This window comes from Astyanax mexicanus, chromosome 21 (genome assembly GCF_023375975.1).
Source record: "Astyanax mexicanus isolate ESR-SI-001 chromosome 21, AstMex3_surface, whole genome shotgun sequence".
NCBI lineage: Eukaryota > Metazoa > Chordata > Actinopteri > Characiformes > Acestrorhamphidae > Astyanax > Astyanax mexicanus.
This window is the reverse complement of record NC_064428.1, coordinates 8,734,758-8,760,861: the sequence shown is the minus strand read 5'-3', so window position 1 is coordinate 8,760,861 and position 26,104 is coordinate 8,734,758. Positions and strand designations below refer to the sequence as shown.

General features: G+C 37.5%; 1 protein-coding gene across 4 annotated transcripts in view; it reads left to right on the top strand.

Annotated features, from left to right (window-relative positions):
* The window catches only part of LOC111196209 (NACHT, LRR and PYD domains-containing protein 12), a 280,945-nt gene that overhangs the window by 237,756 nt on the left and 17,085 nt on the right, over positions 1–26,104 (top strand). For 2 of the 4 annotated variants that reach the window (XM_049470068.1, XM_049470067.1), the window contains exons 2-13: positions 8,804–8,940; positions 9,332–9,448; positions 10,322–10,435; positions 12,636–12,749; positions 13,000–13,113; positions 13,484–13,597; positions 15,798–15,911; positions 16,162–16,275; positions 17,919–18,032; positions 18,269–18,382; positions 18,753–18,866; positions 19,227–19,340. In XM_049470068.1, coding sequence (XP_049326025.1) covers positions 8,894–8,940; positions 9,332–9,448; positions 10,322–10,435; positions 12,636–12,749; positions 13,000–13,113; positions 13,484–13,597; positions 15,798–15,911; positions 16,162–16,275; positions 17,919–18,032; positions 18,269–18,382; positions 18,753–18,866; positions 19,227–19,340 — 1,304 coding nt within the window. In that variant the 5' untranslated portion in view covers positions 8,804–8,893. The remainder of the gene's footprint in view (positions 1–8,803; positions 8,941–9,331; positions 9,449–10,321; positions 10,436–12,635; positions 12,750–12,999; positions 13,114–13,483; positions 13,598–15,797; positions 15,912–16,161; positions 16,276–17,918; positions 18,033–18,268; positions 18,383–18,752; positions 18,867–19,226; positions 19,341–26,104) is intronic. The other 2 variants (XM_049470070.1, XM_049470071.1) reach the window with 2 other exon arrangements.

Sequence of the window (26,104 nt, the reverse complement as noted above, 5' to 3'; positions counted from 1 at the left end):
GAGATCAAACTGTAAAGTGTTATCTCGTTATAAGAGTGTGATATTTTTCTCTACTTGTATTTAATTCGATTATTAGACGATAAGCCTCCAACAGCCCAGAACACTTAGATTCAGCCGGAGTTTAAATCGATTCAGTTCACTGAAAGGAATCGGTTCACTGGATCAATGTGATCATATCGTTATCTGTTAGCTGGTTTAACATTAGCCTGAGAGCATTACACACCAGTATAGTTTTGCTTATTTATATTTTCTGAGTAGGCTCTAAAAGCAAGTTATACCTTCTCTACACATATTTAATTGTACGCTTGTTTCTATCGATACAACTATCAACTAATATAATCAAAGGACAGTAATAGTTTAATGTTAAATATGTTTATTGCAGTCATATTTACAAATATAATGCTGTTATGTTTTTCCTTTCGTATGACATGACCAGTGATGGTATAGTTACTTTGAAAAAGTAATCCGATTACTGATTACTCCTTTAAAAAGTAACTTACCCAGATAGCCACCGAGTGCTGGCCCAGAATTGGGCCTTAGCTGGTTTCTGACTGTACTCAAAGCTGGCCCAGAACCAGCCACCGGACTCGGCCCAGTGTCTTTTTGAACGTAGGACCAGGACTGGGCCTTATTCGGTTTCTGACTCCTCAAAGCTGGCTGGGAGTCGGTCACCGGACTCAGCCCAGTGTCTTTTTGAATGTGGGGCCAGGTCTGGGCCTTATTCAGTTTCTGACTGTTCTGGAAGCTGGCTGAGATTCGGTCACCGGACTCGGCCCAGTGTCTTTTTGAACGTAGGACCAGGACTGGGCCTTACTCGGTTTCTGACTCCTCAAAGCTGGCTGAGATTCGGTCACCGGACTCGGTCCAGTGTCTTTTTGAACGTAGGACCAGGTCTGGGCCTTTTCCGGTTTCTGACTCCTTGAAGCTGGCTGAAATTCGGTCACCGGACTCGGTCCAGTGCCCAACATTGGGCTGAATAGAGTAAGCAAACTGCTTGTAACTGAAGGTACTTTGTCTTTTACTGTTGGTGAATTTGTTTTCTAAGAACTAGTAGATTCAGGAACCTACAATGTTATTCCTACTACTACAAGCTACAAGCTATTTGTACATAAAATTTACGTAAATAACCACTTCGTACATCAGTACATCAATATGATTATTATATTATTATATTATATTATATATATTATATATTATTATAGGAAACACTAATAAGGAACTTACCATTGGTTTAAATAAAGTATTTTGTTTACTCAATTAGTGTTAATGAGAAAAAAAAGCTCAAAGAAAGACATAAAACAAAGACTTATATTAAATTTATGTTTAATTCATAAATGTTACATATTAAAAAAAAAGTAAAAAAAAGAAAACAGAAACAGAATACAATTTGCAAATCTGAATCGAATTGTGGGATTCCCAAAGATTCCCAGCCCTACTCTGTACTATGAATAACATTGGTTTAATAGGTTTAAGGTTAAAGGTTTGGCACCTGTGGACTTAATATTGTCTTAATATTGAGATAATTGGTTTTAAGAAAATTGCATCGGCCTAAAACATTTTCACAGTAATGTACATACACACATACTGTATAGGTTTTTGTGTGTGTTTGATCTGTACTATGGAGGACCAAAAATGACATAAGTATAAATTAATAAATGCACATATTAATGTAGAAATACATAAATATAGACATAAATAAATGAATAAATAAATACATGTTGAAATAAATAAATATATAAATAAATGAACATATAAATGAATGAATAAATAAATAAATACACGCATAAATATTTGCATAGGTAAATAAATAAATTAATAAATACATTTCTTATTTATTTATACATTTATTTATATATGAATGTGCATTTATTTATTTATTTATTCGTTTATTTATTCATTTATTTTCACATTTCTTCATTTATTTATTTCCACATTTCTTAATTTATTTATTTCCACATTTCTGCATGTCTATGGTAGTTAGAGCAATTAAAGCAGGATTGGTTGCGGGACACAGAAGTACAGCGGCTGTCTTTATACAGTAATTCACAAGAAAACAGACATGGGGGTTCCAGTAAAGAAGTGTTTTACACACCAGTACAGTGGTGTATACACCAGTACACCCTACAGAACAGTGTTTTACACACCAGTACATAACAGGACAGTGGTGTATACACCAGTACACACTGGTGTACCGGCGCACACCCCGCTGTGCTGCTGTGTGTCCCGGCGCACACTCCACCGTCCTGTACTTCCGGTATCAGTGAGAAGGAAACAAAGGGACGGCACAGCAACATCATGGCTATAACCCCTACTGCAGTAACAACTGCTGAAAATAAATGAGGGTCAACAGCTTCAAAATGTTGCCGCTGCAGGCCAAGACAGGAGCAGTAGAGCCAACACTTTTGCAGCTCAAAAACTAATCCTGCTTTAGAGCGAGGATAGGACCACCTACCTAACTATCATACAAATGCAGAAATACAGAAATAAATCAATTAATAAATGTGGAAATAAATCAATAAATAAATGTGGAAATAAATCAATAAATGTGGAAATAAATCAATAAATAAATGTTGAAATAAATGAATGAATAAACAAATGTTAAAATAAATAAATGCACATATAAATGAATAATTAAAAAATATATAAAAAATAAATAAGAAATGTATGTATTATTTTATTTATTTAACTATACAATTATTCATGCGTGTATTTATTTATTTCTACATTCATGTATGCATTTATTTATTTATACATATGTCATTTTTGGTCCACCATACTGTACTACTTAAATAAATAAATACATCTACATTAATTATACAGAAAATGTGTTGATTATAGATATTAAAATAATATAAGACAATTAAAATAAAGGTAATTTAATAATTCATTGATGTCTCCTCCTCAGTAAATTTATATCTTACTCCCGTTTGGAGAACATGTTGGCATTAGCGTCCAATGCAACACCTAACATTAGCCTGAGAGCATTACACACCAGTATAGTTTTGCTTATTTATATTTCCTGATTAGGCTCTAAAAGCAAGTTATACCTTCTCTACACATATTTAATTGTACGCTTGTTTCTATAGATACAACTATCAACTAATAGAATCAAAGTACAGTAATAGTTTAATGTTAAATATGTTTATTGCAGTCATATTTGCAAATATAATGTTGTTATGTTTGCCCATTGTGACCATTTTTTTTGCCCATAATGTTGACCATTTTAAATTCAGCATCACATTCTTAACATAAGTACTTGGAAAATTGGGCACTAGCAGAAGCGAAAGTAGGGGCAGCAACATTAAAACATATATTAATTTACTGACAATAATAAAAGGCATCTATGATTTTCCTATTTCATTTTCTGCCAATAGATAGATAGATAGATAGATAGATAGATAGATAGATAGATAGATAGATAGATAGATAGATTGCTCTGAAAAGCTCCACTATTTTACTTAATGCTGTTAAATTCTCCTGTTGTGTCTAGTTATAGATAACTGTATGTAATTTGATTTTACATTTTTTAAGTAAAACACTTTTGTCTCTAGTATACTAATATAACTTACTGCACACACAAACAACTTCTAGTGTGATTTTACAAATTAGAGAAATGTTGACTAAAGCTTATTTGGTAGTAGTGAGTGTGTTTATATAAAACTGTGCTAGCTAAGTTAATAAAGTACTTACATTTTTAACAAAGTAGCAGAGTGTGCAGGAACATATTACTGATCTTTATTACTGAATAAAGATTTTTTTTTATTAACTGACAGACACAGCACCATTTTATTTAACTAAAAAGCTAGCTAAAACAAACATTACACAGTGACTTGTAGAGACACACAACCACTAAGTTAACCTAGCTGACTAGCTAGCTAATGTACAACATCTAAACAAAAGTTCTGTGGAAGCATTTAGGTTAGCTAATAAAGAACAATTCGCTAGCTAACTACCAAATTGGTTAACTAGCAAACCTAAATGCTTTTACGGTATGTATGTTTGTAAAAGCATTTAAGCTAACGCTAGCAAACTAGCTGGTTTCTATCCTAGCTAGCTAACTGTTTATAGCTTAGCTAACCTAAATAAGGTTACCGAAACAGTACTTCTGTTCTGGCCTTGTACACTAGTTAACAATTTTAATTTCAAGTAAAAACATACTTTTTGGTTGTCTGTTAGTGACTGTTATATCTGCATTATCATTTACATTAACATGAAATGTGTTTAATGCTACATTCTGAGATAATTTAGCCTCAGATAATATCACCTTGATATGCTGCTAAGTTAGCTAGCTTAGCTAACTGAAGAGGCGACACACAGATAGGGTTATAACTCATATTTGACGGTCAAAATATTTATTAAGTACATGGAATCTAAATAAATTATATTTCAAAAAAGGTACTTAATACTTAGGTACGTAGGTTTGCTACCTACCTACAAACTTCAAAGGTGTCAGGATAGCTGACAGTTGACGAAAGTTTTAATGTTTGAGGAATCCGCGCGCCAAGTGCTACGAGAAACCGCACGGGTTGAACTGGGCTGATGCGCAAAGGGCACCAAGGTAAATATCACCTAGATCACTCTAAACGTGATCACACACACAGCTTATCCAGTCCATGTAGAAAAATGTGGCCAATAGAATTAGACTCTCTGGGTGTGTGTGTGTGAAGCAGTACTATAACAGGCTGTCTGTGTGTGTGTGTGTGTGTGTGTGTGTGTGTGTGTGTGTGTGTGTGTGTGTGTGAAGCAGTCCTATAACAGGCTGCGTGTGCGTGTGCGTGTGTACTATAACAGTGCTGGTACAGGGTCATCTGCCGTATTTGAGCCAGTACACACCTGTGTTCAGATAATCAACAGGTCAGGTGCGTCAGTCCTTCACCAGCACCAAAACGACTGCTCAGTGACACTGATGTAGAACAGTCAGAAAGTGACACTGGGCCAGCTGTGGGCCAGAAGTATTTTTCTGCTTGTGACTCTAAACCAGCAGTGCCGACTTAGAAACGAGTCCGGGCCAAAGTCGCTGGCTATCTGGGTAGTTACTTTATGGATTACTTGATTTTAAAAGTAACTAAGTTACTTTATTAGTTACTTTCAGCAGCTGCAGACACCACCTCCCGCCACCTTAACATAAACATTATAACCAGTTTTGCCAATACTATAATAATTATTGGAAAATGCATTTTTAACAGCAACAATTTATCTCTGTTAAGTTGAATTATTTCCTAAAAAAAATACGTTTATTTTAATAAAAATAAAAAAATTAACTTAACATAAATATTTTTTAAATAAAAAAATAAAATATGGTCTTTCTTGATTTTACTAAACATAAATACTTGTTTTTATAAAAAATATATAAAATAAAGAAAGTCTTTCTTGACCTGACATATTTAACACTGTAAAACTGAACATTGAACCTGTTGTTCTCTGCAGGGCAGCAAGGAGTGGTTTTATAAAACAGAACCGTGTATATGGTCTAGACCAGGGATCACATATTTGCAGACTGCGGTCCGGGTCCGGACCCAGACGTTGTCCAATACGGACCCATACCGGACCCAACTACTGTTCATTTAAAGCACCGGAACTTTTCTTGTCTTTACGGTATGTGCGCTCTGCGCCACAGAGAACTTCCAATCACGTGTGGTGTAAAATCTTCAAACGCTCTCCTCTGCCAATCAAATTTGTGGCAGACCGCTGCCCTGGCTAGTGAATGGGCTCCTTGCACTCACGGCTCTGACGCATTTCCGTTTTCAAATAATGCGGCTCGGACGTTTCCGGTTGTATTGTTTACATTCGCCTGTATAGGCAAAACGTACATTTTTTACTAGCGAGAGGTCAAAATGAGTATCCAGCGTGAAGTTTTCAAGCCGTTTTCAGCACTGTTGTGTTCCTTTTTGCACTGCGTCTGCTAAGTTTTAAGGAAGCTTTAAGCTAATAAATCTAATAAACAGTGGCTAATGAACATTAGTCGGGACCACTTTACCATTTCGCCATATTAAAGGTCTGTAGCAAACATTTCATACCAGACTACCTGGTTAAACCAGAAACGTCAGAAGCTTGGAGACGACTGGCAAAGCATGCAGTGCCACTGCTTTTTAAATGGAATAATTAACGTTACAGCACGCAGGCTCCATGTATTTGGGAGAGGAGATCAGCGTACTTGCCTGAATGATCCACCAGCTAGCATTTTTATTATTATTATTATTATTATTATTATAGCGAGATATTATTATTATTATTGTTGTTATTATTATTATAATAGCTAATTATTATTATTATTAATATTATTAAAATATTATAGCTAGCATTTGTATTCTTATTTTTTACTAATATAGCTAGCGTTTTTATTATTAGTATAGCTTGATATTATTATTATTATAGCTATATATTATTATAAATTGTACTATTTTAATTATTATTATTATTATTATTATTATTATTATTATTGCTAGCATTTTTATTATTATAGCCAGCATTTGTCTAATTATTTTTATAATGATTATTATAGTTTGCGTTATTATTATTACTAGCATTTTATTAGACTTCCATTTGATAACAGGAGAAACTATCAATAATGCACCTAGCAAGCTAGTTAGCTATACTAGCTAATGCTGAGCTATGTGGGCTAACGTAAAATATAAGAAAAAAAACTTTGTAGTGTGTAGGTATGATATAGTTTATAGGCATATAGTTTAAAGCCTTTCTCTAGTTTTCTAGTGGTAGGCTTTACTGGTCTCCTTGACGTTGAGGTTAATTTTTAGAAGCTCTTGTAAACACCAGCTGATACTGCCATAACGAGTGTATTGGAAAAGCCAAACAGGAAACGCTGGAGCAGCACTGATGAGAATGCGGAAGTAGTTGTGCAAAGAGCGCATTGGGACGCGGCCGCAAAAAAAAAAACGCCTTTATAAAGAGTTTTCGCCCGAGAACTGGCGAAAAACGAAAACGGGCGGAAACTAAAGACACGCCGAGCGCGAGAGAGAGATACAGGGGAGAAAGCGAGACGCGTGTGATTGGGGAAGAGCGGAGGGGGAATGGAATGGGAGTGTGTGTGTGTGTGTGTGTGTGTGTGTGTGGAGGAGATAAGGTGGAGAGAGAGAGTAACGCACAGTGACTTAAATAAGTAACTTTAATCTGATTACTGGATTGGAAATAGTAACGCGTTAGATTAGTCGTTACTGAAAAAAGGGTCAGATTAGAGTAACGCGTTACTGACATCACTGGACATGACCATTTTAAATTCAGCATCACATTCTTAAAATAAGTACTTGGAAAATTGGGCACCAGCAGAAACGAAAGTAGGGGCAGCAACATTAAAACATATATTAATTTACTGACAATAATAAAATGCATCTATGATTTTCCTATTTCATTTTCAGCCAATATAAAACATGAATAAGTTAATTGCCCTGAAAAGCTCCACTATTTTACTTAATGCTGTTAAATTCTCCTGTTGTGTCTAACAGGATAACTGTGTGTGTAATTTAACTTTAAACTTTTTCAAGTAAAACATTTTTGTCTGTAGTATATACTAATATACTGCATACACAAACAACTTCTAGTCTGATTTTACAAATTAGAGAAATGTTGACTAAAGCTTATGTGGTAGTAGTGAGTGTGTTTATATAAAACTGTGCTAGCTAAGTTAATAAAGTAACTTACTTACACTTTTATGTTTATATAAAACTGTGCTAGCTAAGTTAATAAAGTACTTTTTAACGAAGTAGCAGAGTGTGCAGGGACGTATTACTGAACTCTGGAATAAACAATACAAATAAAGATTTGTTGTATTAACTCACAGACACAGCACCTTTTTATTTAACTAAGAAGCTAGCTAAAACAAACATTACACAGTGACTTGTAGAGACACACAACCACTAAGTTAACCTAGCTGACTAGCTAGCTAATGTACAACATCTAAACTAAAGTTCTGTGGAAGCATTTAGGTTAGCTAGTAAAGACCAATTCGCTAGCTAACTACCAAATTGGTTAACGAGCAAGCCTAAATGCTTTTACAGTATGTATGTTTGTAAAAGCATTTAAGCTAACGCTAGCAAACTAGCTGGTTTCTATCCTAGCTAGCTAATGGTTAAACAAGCTATAGAAAGCCAGTTAGCTAGCTAAAGGTTCAACCAGATACAGAAAACCTGTTAGCTAGCTGCATATTTTATGGAAATTTTGACATATTCTGAAATTCTGCCATATGTTATTACTAAATTCAAGAAGAAATTAATTACTGCAGCGTAATATTTCATTATATAATTTTCAGCATGTGTTCTCTTGCTTTATTGATATGGTGTCAGATTTATCTGAAAAGCAAATTTTCACTAGAAAGCACCACATAAACACCGTATTCAGTCAGGCACATTGAAAATTTAAATAATGCATGAACTGATGGAGTTATGATGTAAATGTGTCTGGGTAAAAAGTCAAATATTAATGTACTTTTTGTATGTTAATTCTGAAAAATTACTTTTTCAACAGTTACAACACTGCACATGAATTCACACGACTCACTCTGGCTTATAATGTTTTCTATTAAAAATTGCTCACCCAATTTAATTCAGTACCAGATCTGTACCCCAGGTGAGGTTAATTCAGTAGACAGTAGTGTAGTAAATGCTGGCAGCAGGTGAGTGCCATGCTGATGAATTATGTTTATAAGTAGTAGTAAAGGTGGGTTCTGTGTAAGAGCAAAGGGATTGGTGGTGCTGCAGGTACTGAATTTTAAACACTGCAGTGTTTTTCTTTTTTATCAGGGTTTGACAAATTGGTGCTGATACCTGATTCATTATAATCTGTGTTTCAGTGTCCTGGTCATGCTTTAAACTGAAAAACTGTTTGGTGTAGAGAGCAGCCAGTCCAGCTGGTCTTCTGTGTGAAGAGCAGTAACATCAATATGGACCATCAGAACTTCAGCAGTGGAGAAGGACTCTCTGACTCAGAGTGAGTTACTTTATAATAATAATTTAAAGCAGCATTGTGGAGCATTTGTACAATCAAATAGCAGCTTCAAATTCACTGTTACAAGGAGAACAATGTCTCTCTGGGCTCGGCACACTGGGTTCTAAAAATGTTTTAAATTAAAGTTGTGTTTATTCTGTCATAATCAGATCACAGTGAATTGATAATGTTATGATCTACTCTTGCTGGTTATCAGCAGTCAGATACAGCAGGATTCTGTTGGTTTAACTACAGTACGCTGTATAACATTTTAATACCAACTGAATGGAAACCAGTGATCTTCAGATATCTGTTTGTAGTTGTGAGGTATAATTGTCTTAAGATATTTACTTTTAACTGTTTTATTTAGTTTTTCTCCTTGTCACATTTCCAGACTGCAGGCATGCAGAGCAGAACCTCCAGAAGCCAGTTGTGCGTGCATGAAGTGCAACCACTTTATGGAGCTGCCTAATAATTATTTTAGTAAGGAAGAAAGAAGTTCTCATTTGAGGTGAGAAACATGCTGACCCCTGCCAGTTTTTCTTGTCCACTATTTCCATTGGGTGTACTGCAACTTCAGTGGGATTTAAGTGGGATACATTTAACCAGGTATTTGTGAATTATGGAAATCCACATACAATTTCTGAATGAAAATAGGCCAAAATTAGAAAAAAAAATATTTCCTGCTATGATGAGGTGGAAGAGTTGCAGTATCACGAAAGTCAGATTGTCAGTAATAGAAAAAACTTTTTTCAAATGAACAATGACACAATTAGCTGTCTGGTGATGAAGTGAATAGTTTAATTAATTTCATTTTTACAGTTTACAGCATATACACAATAACTAACTGATTTTATGCTCAAACCAAACAGTTCCCTACTACCCTATACTCCACACAAATCTCCATCTTGTATAAAGAAGTGGTGATTATCAGTTGGCACGAGTGGCCGGTGACTGGACCGGAAACGCCTGATTCGATGACATCCAGGTTTTCAAAAGTTATTTTAGATATTCTGAATTGATGAATCCAAAGCTCTTTTGAAATATGGCTCTGCACTGCTGTCCCAGAACAGCCTGATTCACTACCAGGTGGCTCACTGCTTGTCTTGTGTGGGGTCTTTAAACATCAGATAACACATCCACAAAAAGTAGACTCTAAATCTCTGAAAAGATGATTTTGCTTAAGCAGGTGGTTAAATCTCTTTAATCCACTTGCTTCAGTGCTGTTCCTAATTCTGGTGGGATACATCATCTAAAATTTCTTGTCCCTGAACCCACTAAAATGAATGTAAAAAGGTGTCTAATTTTGCTTTTATGTCTGCTGTTAAAAACCTGTGACATTGATGTACATTTATATTATTTTTTTCTCACATCTCATTTGCAGACTTCAGACATTCAGAGCAGAACCTCCAGAGCCCAGCTATGTATCTATGAAGAGCAGCTGCTCGATGATTGAGCCTCTTAAATTCAGTAATGAAAGAATGGGCGCTGACCTGAGGTGAGTTTACTCAAGTGAGGAGAAGCAGAGAGACCAAAATGTAACAAAGTGCAGAATAAACAGTAAAGCAGAGCTTCTGTTGTTCCTGCTGTCAGTAACCTGCTGTTTACTGGATGAGAGTTGACTAATAGGTTGAATTATATACATATACATACAGTGGTGTGAAAAAATGTTTGTCCCCTTCCTGATTTTACACTTAAATGTTATGGGACATCAAACCAATTTAAATATTAGTCGAAGAGAAACACAGGTAAACACAAAATGCTATTTTTAAATGAAGGTGTTTATTATTAAGGGAGAAAATAATCGAAACCTCCATGGCCCTGTGTAAAAAAGTGATTGCCCCCTAAACCTAATAGCTGGTCGGGCCACCCTTAGCAGCAACAACTGCAACCAAGCGCTTGCAATAACTTGCAATGAGTCTTTTACAGCGTTGTGGAGGAATTTTGGCTCCACTCATCTTTGCAGAATTGTTGTAATTCATCCACATTGGAGGGTTTTCAAGCAGAACGGCCTTTTTAAGGTCATGCCACAGCATCTCAATCGGATTCAGGTCAGGACATTGACTAGGCCTCTCCAAAATCTTCATTTTGTTTTTCTTCAGCCATTCAGAGGTGGACTTGCTGGTGTGTTTTGGATCATTGTCCTGCTGCAGAACCCAAGTTCCGTTTAGCTTGAGGTCACAAACAGATGGTTGGACATTCTTCTTCAGGATCTTTTGGTAGACAGCAGAATACATAGTTCCATTTATCACAGCAATTCTTCCAGGCCCTGAAGCAGCAAAACAGCCCCAGACCATCACACTACCACCACCATGTTTTACTGTTTGTATACTGTTCTTTTTCTGGAATTCTTTTACGCCAGATGCAGTGGTGCACACACCTTCCAAAGAGTTCAACTTTTGTCTCATCGGTCTACAGAATGTTTTCCCAAAAGTCTTGGGGATCATCAATATGTGTTCTGAAAAATTTAAACGAGCTATAATGTTCTTTTTGCTCAGCAGTAGTTTTCGTCTAGGAACTCTGGCATGCAGACCATTTTTGCCCAGTCTCTTTCTGATGGTGGATACATGAACACTGACCTTAACTGAAGCAGGTGAGGCCTGCAGTTCTTTGAATGTTGTTGTGGGGTCTTTTGTGACCTCTTGGATGAGTCATTGCTGTGCTCTTGCGGTAATTTTGGGTGGCCGGCCACTCCTGGGAAGGTTCACCACTGTTCCATGTCTTAACCATCTGTGGTTCGCTGGATTCCCAAAGCTTCGGAAATGGCTTTATAACCCTTTCCAGACTCATAGATCTCAATCACCTTCTTTCTCAATTGTTCCTGAATATCTTTGGATCTAGGCATGACGTGTAACTATTAGGATCTTTTGGTGGACTTTGCTTTGTCAGGCAAGTCCTATTTAAGTGATGTCTTGACTGAGAACAGGTGTGGCAATAATCAGGCCTGGGTGTGGCTAGAGACAGTGTATTCAGGTGTCAGAAAACACAGTGACGGTATGTTTTAACAAGGGGGCAATCACTTTTTCACACAGGGCCCTGTAGGTTTGGATTATTTTTCTCCCTTAATAATAAAAACCTTCATTTAAAAATAGCATTTTGTGTTTAACTGTTTTGTCTTTGACTAATATTTAGATTAGTTTGATGTTCTGAAACATTTAAGTGTGACAAACATGCAAAAAATTAGGAAATCAGGAAGGGGTCAAACACTTTTTTACACCACTGTAGATGTATATATTTGTAAATAGTTTATTTTTATTTTTATGTTTTTGTTTACTTAAATGCCAATATAGCAGGAACAGGTATCCAAAAGAACTTGGTAAAAAGTGGAATCTGGAGAAAGTAACAATGGGTAAATAAATTGGGTAATTAATAAATATTTTGAGCTGTCTATTATCTTAGTGTTTTATTATGTATTAACGAATCAACTAAACTAAACGCAAGTTCTGTATTGTAATATCTAGCTAACTATCTTGTAAGTGTAAGTAACTATGAAGATCGGTACACAATGCTATTGCCGGATTATGTATTTTACCATCATAATCAGTTAAATGTTTTTGTGCATTAATGAACAAATTTCTCTGAACCCACTAAATCCAATGTCAAAAGCTGTCTATTTTTGCTTTAAGTCTACTGTTAAAAACCTGTGACATTGTTTTACGTTTATTTTTATGTTTTTTTTCTCCACATCTCATTTCCAGAATGCACACATTCAGAGCAGAACCTCCAGAGCCCAGCTATGTATCTATGAAGAGCAACCACTCGATGATTGAGCCTCTTAAATTCAGTAATGAAAGAATGGGCGCTGACCTGAGGTGAGCACTTAGGCCAATGTCCACTTTTTACTGGTGGGTCTGCAGTAACCAGTAATAATAAAATGGATAAGATACACTGGAAGTCAGTACTCAGTTAATTGTTTCTGTAAATAAATGCACAAACATGTCTCTGGACCCACTAAATCAAATGTAAAAAGGTGTCTGTTTTTGCTTTTATGTCTACTGGTAAAAAACCCATGACATTGTTGTACCTTTATTTTTTTTTTTTTTCTCCACATCTCATTTCCAGACTGCAGACATTCAGAGCAGAACCTCCAGAGCCCAGCTGTGTATCTATGAAGAGCAGCCTCTCGATGATTGAGCCTCCTAAATTCAGTAATGAAAGAATGGGCGCTGACCTGAGGTGAGTTTACTCAAGTGAGGAGAAGCAGAGAGACCAAAATGTAACAAAGTGCAGAATAAACAGTAAAGCAGAGCTTCTGTTGTTCCTGCTGTCAGTAACCTGCTGTTTACTGGATGAGAGGTGACATTATTTTTTATCTTTTTACTGGTGGGTCTGCAGTAACCAGTGATAATAAAATTAATAAGATACACTGGAAGTCAGTAATCAGTTAATTGTTTCTGTAAATGAATGCAAAGATTTAATTGAACACACTAAACCGGATGTAAAAAGGTGTCTATTTCTGCTTTTATGTCTGCTGTTAAAAACCTGTGACATTGTTCTACATTTATTTTATTGTTTTATGTTATTATATTTAATGTCTCATTTCTAGATTGCACACATTCAGAGCAGAACCTCCAGAGCCCAGCTGTGTATCTATGAAGAGCAGCCACTCGATGATTGAGCCTCTTAAATTCAGTAATGAAAGAATGGGCGCTGACCTGAGGTGAGTTTACTCAAGTGAGGAGAAGCAGAGAGACCAAAATGTAACAAAGTGCAGAATAAACAGTAAAGCAGAGCTTCTGTTGTTCCTGCTGTCAGTAACCTGCTGTTTACTGGATGAGAGGTGACTAATAGGTTGAATTATATACATATACATACAGTGGTGTGAAAAAATGTTTGTCCCCTTCCTGATTTTACACTTAAATGTTATGGGACATCAAACCAATTTAAATATTAGTCGAAGAGAAACACAGGTAAACACAAAATGCTATTTTTAAATGAAGGTGTTTATTATTAAGGGAGAAAATAATCGAAACCTCCATGGCCCTGTGTAAAAAAGTGATTGCCCCCTAAACCTAATAGCTGGTCGGGCCACCCTTAGCAGCAACAACTGCAACCAAGCGCTTGCAATAACTTGCAATGAGTCTTTTACAGCGTTGTGGAGGAATTTTGGCTCCACTCATCTTTGCAGAATTGTTGTAATTCATCCACATTGGAGGGTTTTCAAGCAGAACGGCCTTTTTAAGGTCATGCCACAGCATCTCAATCGGATTCAGGTCAGGACATTGACTAGGCCTCTCCAAAATCTTCATTTTGTTTTTCTTCAGCCATTCAGAGGTGGACTTGCTGGTGTGTTTTGGATCATTGTCCTGCTGCAGAACCCAAGTTCCGTTTAGCTTGAGGTCACAAACAGATGGTTGGACATTCTTCTTCAGGATCTTTTGGTAGACAGCAGAATACATAGTTCCATTTATCACAGCAATTCTTCCAGGCCCTGAAGCAGCAAAACAGCCCCAGACCATCACACTACCACCACCATGTTTTACTGTTTGTATACTGTTCTTTTTCTGGAATTCTTTTACGCCAGATGCAGTGGTGCACACACCTTCCAAAGAGTTCAACTTTTGTCTCATCGGTCTACAGAATGTTTTCCCAAAAGTCTTGGGGATCATCAATATGTGTTCTGAAAAATTTAAACGAGCTATAATGTTCTTTTTGCTCAGCAGTAGTTTTCGTCTAGGAACTCTGGCATGCAGACCATTTTTGCCCAGTCTCTTTCTGATGGTGGATACATGAACACTGACCTTAACTGAAGCAGGTGAGGCCTGCAGTTCTTTGAATGTTGTTGTGGGGTCTTTTGTGACCTCTTGGATGAGTCATTGCTGTGCTCTTGCGGTAATTTTGGGTGGCCGGCCACTCCTGGGAAGGTTCACCACTGTTCCATGTCTTAACCATCTGTGGTTCGCTGGATTCCCAAAGCTTCGGAAATGGCTTTATAACCCTTTCCAGACTCATAGATCTCAATCACCTTCTTTCTCAATTGTTCCTGAATATCTTTGGATCTAGGCATGACGTGTAACTATTAGGATCTTTTGGTGGACTTTGCTTTGTCAGGCAAGTCCTATTTAAGTGATGTCTTGACTGAGAACAGGTGTGGCAATAATCAGGCCTGGGTGTGGCTAGAGACAGTGTATTCAGGTGTCAGAAAACACAGTGACGGTATGTTTTAACAAGGGGGCAATCACTTTTTCACACAGGGCCCTGTAGGTTTGGATTATTTTTCTCCCTTAATAATAAAAACCTTCATTTAAAAATAGCATTTTGTGTTTAACTGTTTTGTCTTTGACTAATATTTAGATTAGTTTGATGTTCTGAAACATTTAAGTGTGACAAACATGCAAAAAATTAGGAAATCAGGAAGGGGTCAAACACTTTTTTACACCACTGTAGATGTATATATTTGTAAATAGTTTATTTTTATTTTTATGTTTTTGTTTACTTAAATGCCAATATAGCAGGAACAGGTATCCAAAAGGACTTGGTAAAAAGTGGAATCTGGAGAAAGTAACAATGGGTAAATAAATTGGGTAATTAATAAATATTTTGAGCTGTCTATTATCTTAGTGTTTTATTATGTATTAACGAATCAACTAAACTAAACGCAAGTTCTGTATTGCAATAGCTAGCTAACTATCTTGTAAGTGTAAGTAACTATGAAGATCGGTACACAATGCTATTGCCGGATTATGTATTTTACCATCATAATCAGTTAAATGTTTTTGTGCATTAATGAACAAATTTCTCTGAACCCACTAAATCCAATGTCAAAAGCTGTCTATTTTTGCTTTACGTCTACTGTTAAAAACCTGTGACATTGTTTTACGTTTATTTTTATGTTTTTTTTCTCCACATCTCATTTCCAGAATGCACACATTCAGAGCAGAACCTCCAGAGCCCAGTTATGTATCTATGAAGAGCAACCACTCGATGATTGAGCCTCTTAAATTCAGTAATGAAAGAATGGGCGCTGACCTGAGGTGAGCACTTAGGACAATGTCCACTTTTTACTGGTGGGTCTGCAGTAACCAGTAATAATAAAATGGATAAGATACACTGGAAGTCATTAATCAGTTAATTGTTTCTGTAAATTAATGCACAAATTTCTCTGAACTCACTAAATCGAATGTGAAAATGTGTCTGTTTTTGCTCTTATGTCTACTTTTAAAAACCTGTGACATTGTTGTACATTTATTTATTTATTTTTTTTTCTCCACATCTTATTTCCAGACTGCACACATTCAGAGCAGAACCTCCAGAGCCCAGCTGTGTATCTATGAAGAGCAGCCACTCGATGATTGAGCCTCTTAAATTCAGTAATGAAAGAATGGGCGCTGACCTGAGGTGAGTTTACTCAAGTGAGGAGAAGCAGAGAGACCAAAATGTAACAATGTGCAGAATAAACAGTAAAGCAGAGCTTCTGTTGTTCCTGCTGTCAGTAACCTGCTGTTTACTGGATGAGAGGTGACTAATAGGTTGAATTATAGCCAGAATGCTGATGACTGTGTGTTAACCTTTGTTAACTTTGTTAATCTTAAAACTTGGAGTCTTAGATTCTCAATGGTTTTACCATTTTATCTTTTAATCCTTTCACATAATAATAAGTAATAATAATAATAAATGGCAGGCCAAGAAAAATCTCAGATAAGCAGAGGAGAAGGACACAGACCAGCTCCAAAGACCTACATTATCATCTTGCACCATAAACAGAGTTGCGTGTGGTATGCTAAAGCTAAAGCACGTTTGAAGAAGCCGGCTCCATTTTGAAATAATGTCTCTTTGGGCTCGGCACACTGGCAACCAAGTGAATAACTTTAGTGAAGCGGGCAGGACAACTGCAGAACGCTGCATAACCAGAGTTACATTTGTGTAAAATCCTGTAAAATGAGTCTATCACCTTAGTCCACATAGTTATTTACTTTCAGTGATGGTTCTGTATCTGTCAGCTTGTAAACAAATTATGGAAATCCACATACAATTTCTGAAAGAAAACAGGCCAAAATTAGGAAAAAAATTATTTCCTGCTATGATGAGGTGGAAGAGTTGCAGTATCACTAAAGCCAGGTTGTAAATGATAGAAAAACTTTTTTCAAATGAACAATGACACAATTAGCTGTCTGGTGATGAAGTGAATTGTTTAATTAATTTCATTATTACAGTTTACAGCATATACACAATAATGGACTGATTTTATGCTCAAACCAAACAGTTCCCTACTACCCTATACTCCAAACAAGTCTCCATCTTGTATAAAGAAGTGGTGATTATCAGTTGGCACAAGTGGCCGGTGACTGGACCGGAAACGCCTGATTCGACGAAATCCAGGTTTTCAGAAGTTATTTTAGATATTCTGAAATGATGAATCCAAAGCTCTTTTGAAATATGGCTCATTAATGCCACACAGTTGCCAGGCAACCTTTGTACTGATCCTCCTAATTACAGCCACCTTTAAGCAAACACTGGAAATCTAAGCTGATTTCTGGAGATGTATATGTGTACATACATGTACATAAATGTATATATTTGTAAATAGTTTTATTATTATTATTATGTTTTTTTTACTTAAATGCCAGTATAGCATGAACAGGTATCCAACAGGACTTGGTAAAAGTGGAATCTGGATAAAGTAAACAATGTGTAAATAAATTGGGTAATTAATAAATATTTAGAGCTTTCCATTATCTTAGTGTTTTATTAGTTATTAACGAATCAACTAAACTAAACGCAAGTTCTGTATTGTAATATCTAGCTAACTATCTTGTAAGTGTAAGTAACTATGAAGATTGGTACACAATGCTATTGCCGGATTATGTATTTTACCATCATAATCAGTTAAATGTTTCTGTAAATGAATGAACAAATTTCTCTGAACCCACTAAATCCAATGTAAACAGCTGTCTATTTTTGCTTTATGTCTACTGTTAAAAACCTGCGACATTATTCTACATTTATTTTAATGTTTTATTTTCTCCACATCTCATTTCCAGATTGCACACATTCAGAGCAGAACCTCCAGAGCCCAGTTATGTATCTATGAAGAACAACCACTCGATGATTGAGCCTCTTAAATTCAGTAATGAAAGAATGGGCGCTGACCTGAGGTGAGCACTTAGGCCAATGTCCACTTTTTACTGGTGGCTCTGCAGTAACCAAGGATAATAAAATTGATAAGATACACTGGAAGTCAGTAATCAGTTAATTGTTTTTGTAAATAAATGCACAAACATGTCTCTGGACCCACTAAATCAAATGTAAAAAGGTGTCTGTTTTTGCTTTTATGTCTACTGGTAAAAAACCCATGACATTGTTGTACCTTTATTTTATTTTACATTTCCAGACGGCACACATTCAGAGCAGAACCTCCAGAGCCCAGCTATGTATCTATGAAGAGCAACCACTCGATGATTGAGCCTCTTAAATTCATTAATGAAAGAATGGGCGCTGACCTGAGGTGAGTTTTCTTAAGTGAGGAGAAGCAGAGAGACCAAAATGTAACAATGTGCAGAATAAACAGTAAAGCAGAGCTTCTGTTGTTCCTGCTGTCAGTAACCTGCTGTTTACTGGATGAGAGGTGACATTATTTTTTATCTTTTTACTGGTGGGTCTGCAGTAACCAGTGATAATAAAATTAATAAGAGACGCTGGAAGTCAGTAATCAGTTAATTGTTTCTGTAAATGAATGCAAAGATTTAATTGAACACACTAAATCGGATGTAAAAAGGTGTCTATTTCTGCTTTTATGTCTGCTGTTAAAAACCTGTGACATTGTTCTACATTTATTTTATTGTTTTATGTTATTATATTTAATGTCTCATTTCTAGATTGCACACATTCAGAGCAGAACCTCCAGAGCCCAGCTGTGTATCTATGAAGAGCAGCCACTCGATGATTGAGCCTCTTAAATTCAGTAATGAAAGAATGGGCGCTGACCTGAGGTGAGTTTACTCAAGTGAGGAGAAGCAGAGAGACCAAAATGTAACAAAGTGCAGAATAAACAGTAAAGCAGAGCTTCTGTTGTTCCTGCTGTCAGTAACCTGCTGTTTACTGGATAAGAGGTGACATTATTTTTATCTTTTTACTGGTGGGTCTGCAGTAACCAGTGATAATAAAATTGATAAGATACACTGGAAGTCAGTAATCAGTTAGTAGTTTCTGTAAATTAATGCACAAATTTCTCTGAACCCACTAAATCGGATGTGAAAGGGTGTCTGATTTTGCTTTTATGTCTACTGTTAAAAACCTGTGACATTGTTCTACATTTATTTTATTTTATTTTCTCCACATCTCATTTCCAGACTCCAGACATTCAGAGCAGAACCTCCAGAGCCCAGCTATGTATCTATGAAGAGCAACCACTCTATGATTGAGCCTCCTAAATTCAGTAATGAAAGAATGGGTGCTGACCTGAGGTGAGTGCAGATGGAGTCACTGTGCATCGTTCACTATTCACTATTCAGTGCACTTTACACAAGGAGTGGCTGTATGGGAGAGAAATGCAGTAGAAGCCTTTTCTGCACCACAAACAGAGTCACTTGAGGTATGCTAAAGCTAAATAAAGCACATGTGGAGAAGCAGCTTCATTTTGGAATAAGGTGCTGTGGACTGATGAAACTAAAATCGAGTTATTTAGAGGGCGGTTATTTATGCATGGAGTAAAAAGTGTTAACTGTTAATGCGCATGCGTGTCCCACGGGGGAGGAGTTGTTCTGAGGGAGAGCGATGTAATGGCGGTGGTGTGAATACGGAGAAGTAAAGTTTGGAGTTCGTTTAAAACGCGTGTCGTCTTTGTGCACTAACATTGGTAGCAGAGGATGGCGGCACACAGCTACAAAGTGCCGCCTCCGTTTGATGAAAACAAGTCGGATTATGAAAGTTGGAAGAATGAAATCAAGATCTGGAAGCTAGTTACTGAGCTGGACCAGAGGAAACAGGCGCTAGCAGTAACCCTGTCTCTAACTGGAAAAGCGAGGTCTATAGCACTGGAAATATCCGCAGAGGATTTGAACAAAGACAATGGATTAACAATGCTTTTGCCGAAATTGGACACGGTGTACTTGAAACAGGAGAAAGACCGTCAGTACGATGCTTATACGGAGTTTGACAACATCAGAAGAGATAGCAACGTTACCATGATGGATTACATTGTTGAATTCGAACGGGTATACAACAAAATGAGTAAGTTGAAAATGAAACTACCCGATGCTGTTCTCGCATTTAAATTACTTGATACTGCTGGACTTACAGTTAAAGACAAACAATTAGCGCTTACCGCTTGCTCTGATGTAACATTCAGTAGCATGAAATCAGCCTTGAAAAGAATATTTGGCGATAATTCACCGCCAGCTGGTGCTAGTGCATCGACTGATCCTGACTGTGCGTACTTCACAAGATTTACTGGAAAAAAGGACAAGTCAAGCCCTCAAAGTCAAACTCCTCTGCTAGCTGGGTCAAACCCATTAGACAAATATGGAAGAAGATTGCGTTGTGCTATCTGTCAGAGTACTTACCACTGGGCAAAGGACTGTCCTCACAAAACTGAACAGGCAAGATTAACAGAAAGTGTTGAGAGCCACACAGAAGATATTGATGAGTGTCACATAACTTTGTTCTCAAAAGAAACATTGTCTGAAGCAGAGATATTCATGGTAGAGGCTTTAGGATCAGCTGTAATTGACACTGCCTGCACCAGAACAGTTTGTGGAGAAAAATGGTTTGACAACTATGTTAATGGACTGAAGCAGAGCGAGCTTGAGACCCAAACCAGTGCCAAAGCGTTCCGATTTGGAGATGGTAGACTTGTTCATTCCACAAAACGTGTGATAATTCCAGCTGTGATCGGTCAGACTAGGGCTGAACGATTAATTGCATTTGCGATAATCTCGCGATATTTTAAAACGCGATTCTCTAACCGCACTAGCTGCGATTTGACTGGTCACGTGACTTGGGAGCGAGCCAAGCCGAGGACGAGCGGAGCAAACCCGAGCAGAAGGCAGGGAGGTGGAGAAGTGAAGTCAACACAGCGCACTTTAGGGCGTTTTCACACCAGCACTATTTGGTCCGGTTAAAACGAACTCTGGTCCGTTTGTAACTTTAGTGCGGTTTGATTGAGCAGGTGTAAAAACAGTAATCGCACTCGGGTGCGGATCAAAAGAACCGGACCGAGACCACCTCCTCTAGGTACCAAACGAACTCTGGAGCGGTTCGCTTGTGGTGAGAACGTGATCCGGTCTCGATCGGATCCACCTATTAAATATAAGCCATTTATTTGAGCTAAACTGCTGATAAAGCAAAGCAAACTAATATATTAGCCAGATAACGCTAATTACCACAGCTGTGAACAAACACTGTGTCCAGGCACGCGCTGCATTCACTGCTCTGTTTATTATGTATAAATCTGCGCTGCATTCATAGCTCACAGCCGCGTGACTCTGTTTATTATGTATAAATCTGCGCTGCACGCAGAAACACTGTGTTTGAAAGTGCAGTGTTTCAGCGTTCAGTGTTAAAGCACAGATATTTGAGCTGGAGCACAAAATGTTCTCGCTGTATTTACTTTTTTCGTATATTTATATTTAATGTACTCCCGTGTCAGACAGCTCTGACCAATCAGAGGACACAGGCTGCTCGCGTGGTTTATTGATGCGCATTTTGGTGCGTTTACATTTATGCCTATGGGAAACCAGACCGAACAGAGCGAGAAAACGCTCCAAGTAAACGAACTCATTAGAAACGAACTACAGGTGTGAAAACGCCCTTGTTGCACAATGGCTTCAGGCTCGACAGAACACATCAGTTGTGTAGAATTACTTTGGCTTTAAAAAAGAAGATGCTGCTCAACGTCAGGTACTGTGCTAAACGTGCCTTGCTACTAGGGGTGGGCGATATGGGCAAAAAAAATATCTCAATATTTTTTTGGATTTTTGCGATAACGATATTTTGACGATATTTTCCAAAAAATACAAAACTATTCTAAAAAAAAGTATTCAATTGAACATGTAAGGTTCAAAATATGGTAAAAAAACAGGAAATTTTTTAGGCGCTTTTCAGATTTTCTATTTCTATTTTTTATTTTTAGATCCATAAAATGATATATTTATGTGGATGAAGTGTTTTAGTAGCTCTATATTCTGCTATTAGAAGTTTTAAAATCACCATGTAAAATTATAAACTGCTCCCTAGATATGATAGAGATCTGAACCTGGGATGGTCCTTTCTTTCTGAAAAGGACTGGAAACTTTAGAAGAATAAAAACTATTAATTTTATAACTTATTTCGCAATAAAGAAGGTCTCTCCGCCTGTTCTCTCCCTATAGAATAGACCCGCTGGAGCAGATTTTCCAGAGGGAGGGGGGAGCGCTCTCAGAGTGTCCGGTTTCAGAGCGGGCTTCACCTCTGTCCCACATAACTCGCCACCTGATTGGCTGACAGAATGTAGGGGGGCAGAGGGGGGCTCTCAGTCTGCCCAACTACCATGGTAACACGCATGCGCAGTTTGATCGCTCCAGAACAAAGGGAAAGTCTCAGAACACAGCGCTGGAGTTTCCAATAGTTTTAATCTGCGTCGGATTTATAAGAGCGCTTCTCAGACATAAATGGGGATTATTGGGGACTGGATTGATGGATTTTCTGATGGTTGGGTGGATTCTGAAGCCAGTGCTCTCAGGTAGGTGCTGATTCGCTCTGTTTGGGTGTGGGGGGTGTTCTGCAGGTACCCCGGGCGGATCAAAGAGCGTGTTTTTATCACAAACCGGACCGTGTAGCGCACGCTTTCAGCTCTAAAACGAAATACAGCTAAATGTGACTGAAAAGTAGAGATTCTTAGCTTTAAAATGGCATATTGGGTGTCTATATTGAGCCTATACTTACTCAAACACAGCCAGATATGAATTATGATATTTTTCTGGCCCGCCGGCAGGGCAGGGCGTGTTAATACTAGAGACCTGCGCGGGACAGCATTTCCAGTCCTGCTCCCGCAAAAAAATATGATTTTCAGTCCCACTCCCGCCCGCAATTCCCGCATGATTCCGACGTTCGCGTTACTGCTCAAGGCAGTTCTTGTCATTGGCTTGAGGAATTAAAAGTGATGTACTTAGCTGAACACATCACTAAGCTAGCTGCAATGACAAAATATTCAAATAAACAGAACTATTTAACCAAAATAACAAATAAATTCTTACACAAAACAAACTAAAAAGTAAACAATTAGAACTAAAAAAAAGAAGTAACTAAACAAAACCCACCTACAGACCCAAACAAATAAACGCCACAATAAAGCAAACACAACTGAAAGCAAACACAACTGAAAGCAAACAGGGCCTGCAGGCCAAGACACAAGACACAGGCCAAGGCCCTCTCTTTAAGGAAAATAAATGAATAATAAATCGCAAAAACAAATAAAATTAGAAAACAAACAAACTAAACTAAACCCAAAATACTAACGAAACTATAATCTAACGAATTGCAAAAGATGAAAAATAAAAACGTCACACAAAAGTAGGAAAACAATAAATAAGTAAATAATAAAGTAAATAAACTGCGTCTGGACGACGACACCAAATACAATAAATCACCCAGAAACAAAGAAATAAACAAACAACAATGTAACGACTGGCAAAGCACCAGCTTAACCAGAACCAGCACAACGAAAGGAAGAGCAGCTAAGGTTAGCTTTCCGAGACTTTCCGTCTGCCTCACCCGCCCGCAATGAGCTTTCAAAATTTGCCCTGCGCTGCACTACTATGCATTGGGTCCAGCGGGTGCAGGTCTCTACTTTATACACAACACACTCTGAGTTTAGTTAATCAGTTGTTTTTACTTACATTATGTATATGTATAAATATATAAATAACAGCCTTAAAATACGATGCAGTTTATTAATTTTTGGCGATTAAAAAAAAAACAAAAAAAACTCGATATTACAAAATTACACATCGTCAAATCAACATTCACGATAATTTCGCAAACGATACATATCGCCCACGACTACTTGCTACTGTTGCTACTACGCGAGGTAACACTACAAACCTTTTTCAGCATTTAAAAAAACACCACAAAGCCTCGTGTGGTATTTGCAAGGCTAAAATGCCAACGACCAGTGCTGCATCTTCAAATACAGAAAATAACGAGTTGGTTAAAGCAGATTCTCTTTATGTTTTTTGCACTTTAATTTTTCATGATGTTACTAGCTGGAGAGCAGTAAGTTAAAGTAAGTTAACAATCTATTGTTTTTCCTAATTAAAAAAAAATGGTGAAAAGGAAAAGCTATTTATGTATTTATTTTTCTATAAAAAAAACAAATGGTGAAAAGGAAAAGCATAGATTTTTTTGCTTTATTGTTATCTGTGATTTAAATAAATCTGACATTGTTTATTATTAAACAGATTGATTTATTGCTTCTGTTGTTGAAAAATACTTGAGAAGACAAAAAAAATCGCATTTTAAATTGCAATCGCAATTTATAGATAAAAAATTGCAATTAGATTATTTTCCAAAATCGTTCAGCCCTAGACACAATGCATCATTTAGGAGCAGTCATGTCGCAAGTTGATCCAGCAGTCTTCTACTGGTTAGATGACTCCTCCAACGGGAGTACTTGGCTGTCATGTGGATGATTTTATCTGGGGAGGTTCTGAAAGATTCGCCACAAAAATCATACCACAGTTAAAAGCAGCTTTTCAAGTTGGACGGGAAGAACACAACACCTTCAGCTATATTGGAATGGAGTTCTCCTCTCTGAATGACACAGTACAGGTACAGCAGAGCATGTACATCAAGAATCTCCAGCCCATTCCAGTGAACCCGGCTAGAGCTGCTGAGCGAGATGCTCCCCTAACAAATCAAGAAATTGACATGCTTAGATCAAAAATTGGCCAAATATTGTGGGTAGCAAGACAAACAAGGCCAGATGCAATGTGTGATGTATCCATCTTAGCATCCAGTATGAAAGCTGCTACTGTTCAAAGTCTGCACTCTGTAAACAAACTGATCCAGAAACTCAAATCTGATGAAGTGACCTTGAAATTCCAGCACCTAGGCAAAGACAGTTCCTTACAGCTTGTCGTGTTCAGTGATTCATCAATGGGCAACCTTCCTGATGGTGGCACTCAGGGTGGTCATCTAATCATGCTCATGGGAGAGAATGGAAGATTCTCACCTATATGCTGGCAGTCGAAAAGAATAAGAAGAGTGGTGAGAAGTACCCTTGCAGGGGAGACACTGGCCCTTGCAGATGGCATTGATAATGCAATATTTCTGGCCACACTCTACTCAGAACTTACTGTAGGTGACTGCAAGCACAGAGGCTTACCCATAATATGTATAACTGACAATCACTCACTCCTGGATGCTGTAAAGTCAACCAAACCAGTTACAGAGAAGAGACTACGGCTTGAAATTAGCAATATCAAGGAGCACATCCAGTCCGGAGTCATTCGACACATCATGTGGTCAGCGACCAAAGACCAGCTTGCTGACTGCTTGACAAAGAAAGGAACGTCAGCTCTACTCCTCCTAAAGGCCTTCAGCGAAGGTGTATGGCACCTCAAGAAATAAGAGAACAAGACAGCCGTTTAATGGACTAAAAACATTTTGAAGGCAGTATTTTTATTTTTTTTTCCTTTGGACAGTATTACACTTGAGTTTTTTTTTTTTTTTTTAAGGGGAGTTTGTTAACTGTTAATGCGCATGCGTGTCCCACGGGGGAGGAGTTGTTCTGAGGGAGAGCGATGTAGTGGCGGTGGTGTGAAAAAGGGGGAAGTAAAGTTTGAAGTTCGTTTAAAACGCGTGTCGTCTTTGTGCACTAACAAAAAGAACTCAGCAACTAAGACAAACAATTTACTAGAAAGGTGAAATATAGGAAGGTTTACTAAACACTAAACACTGCTCAAAATCTACTAAAGCATTCATGCAGAGGAACAAGTACAATGTTCTAGAATGATCATCTCAGATCATCTCAGTCCCCAGACCTGAATATTATTATAAATCTGTGGTGTGATTTAAACCGGGCTGTTCGTGATCAGGACCCACAAAACCTGAATGAACTGGAGATATTTTGTAAAGAAGAATGAGCCAAAATACCTTCAACCAGAAGCCAGACTCTCATTGGAAGCTACAGGAAGCGTTTAGAGCAGGGATGGGCAATTCATTTTTCCAAGGGGCCACATAATTAATGGTT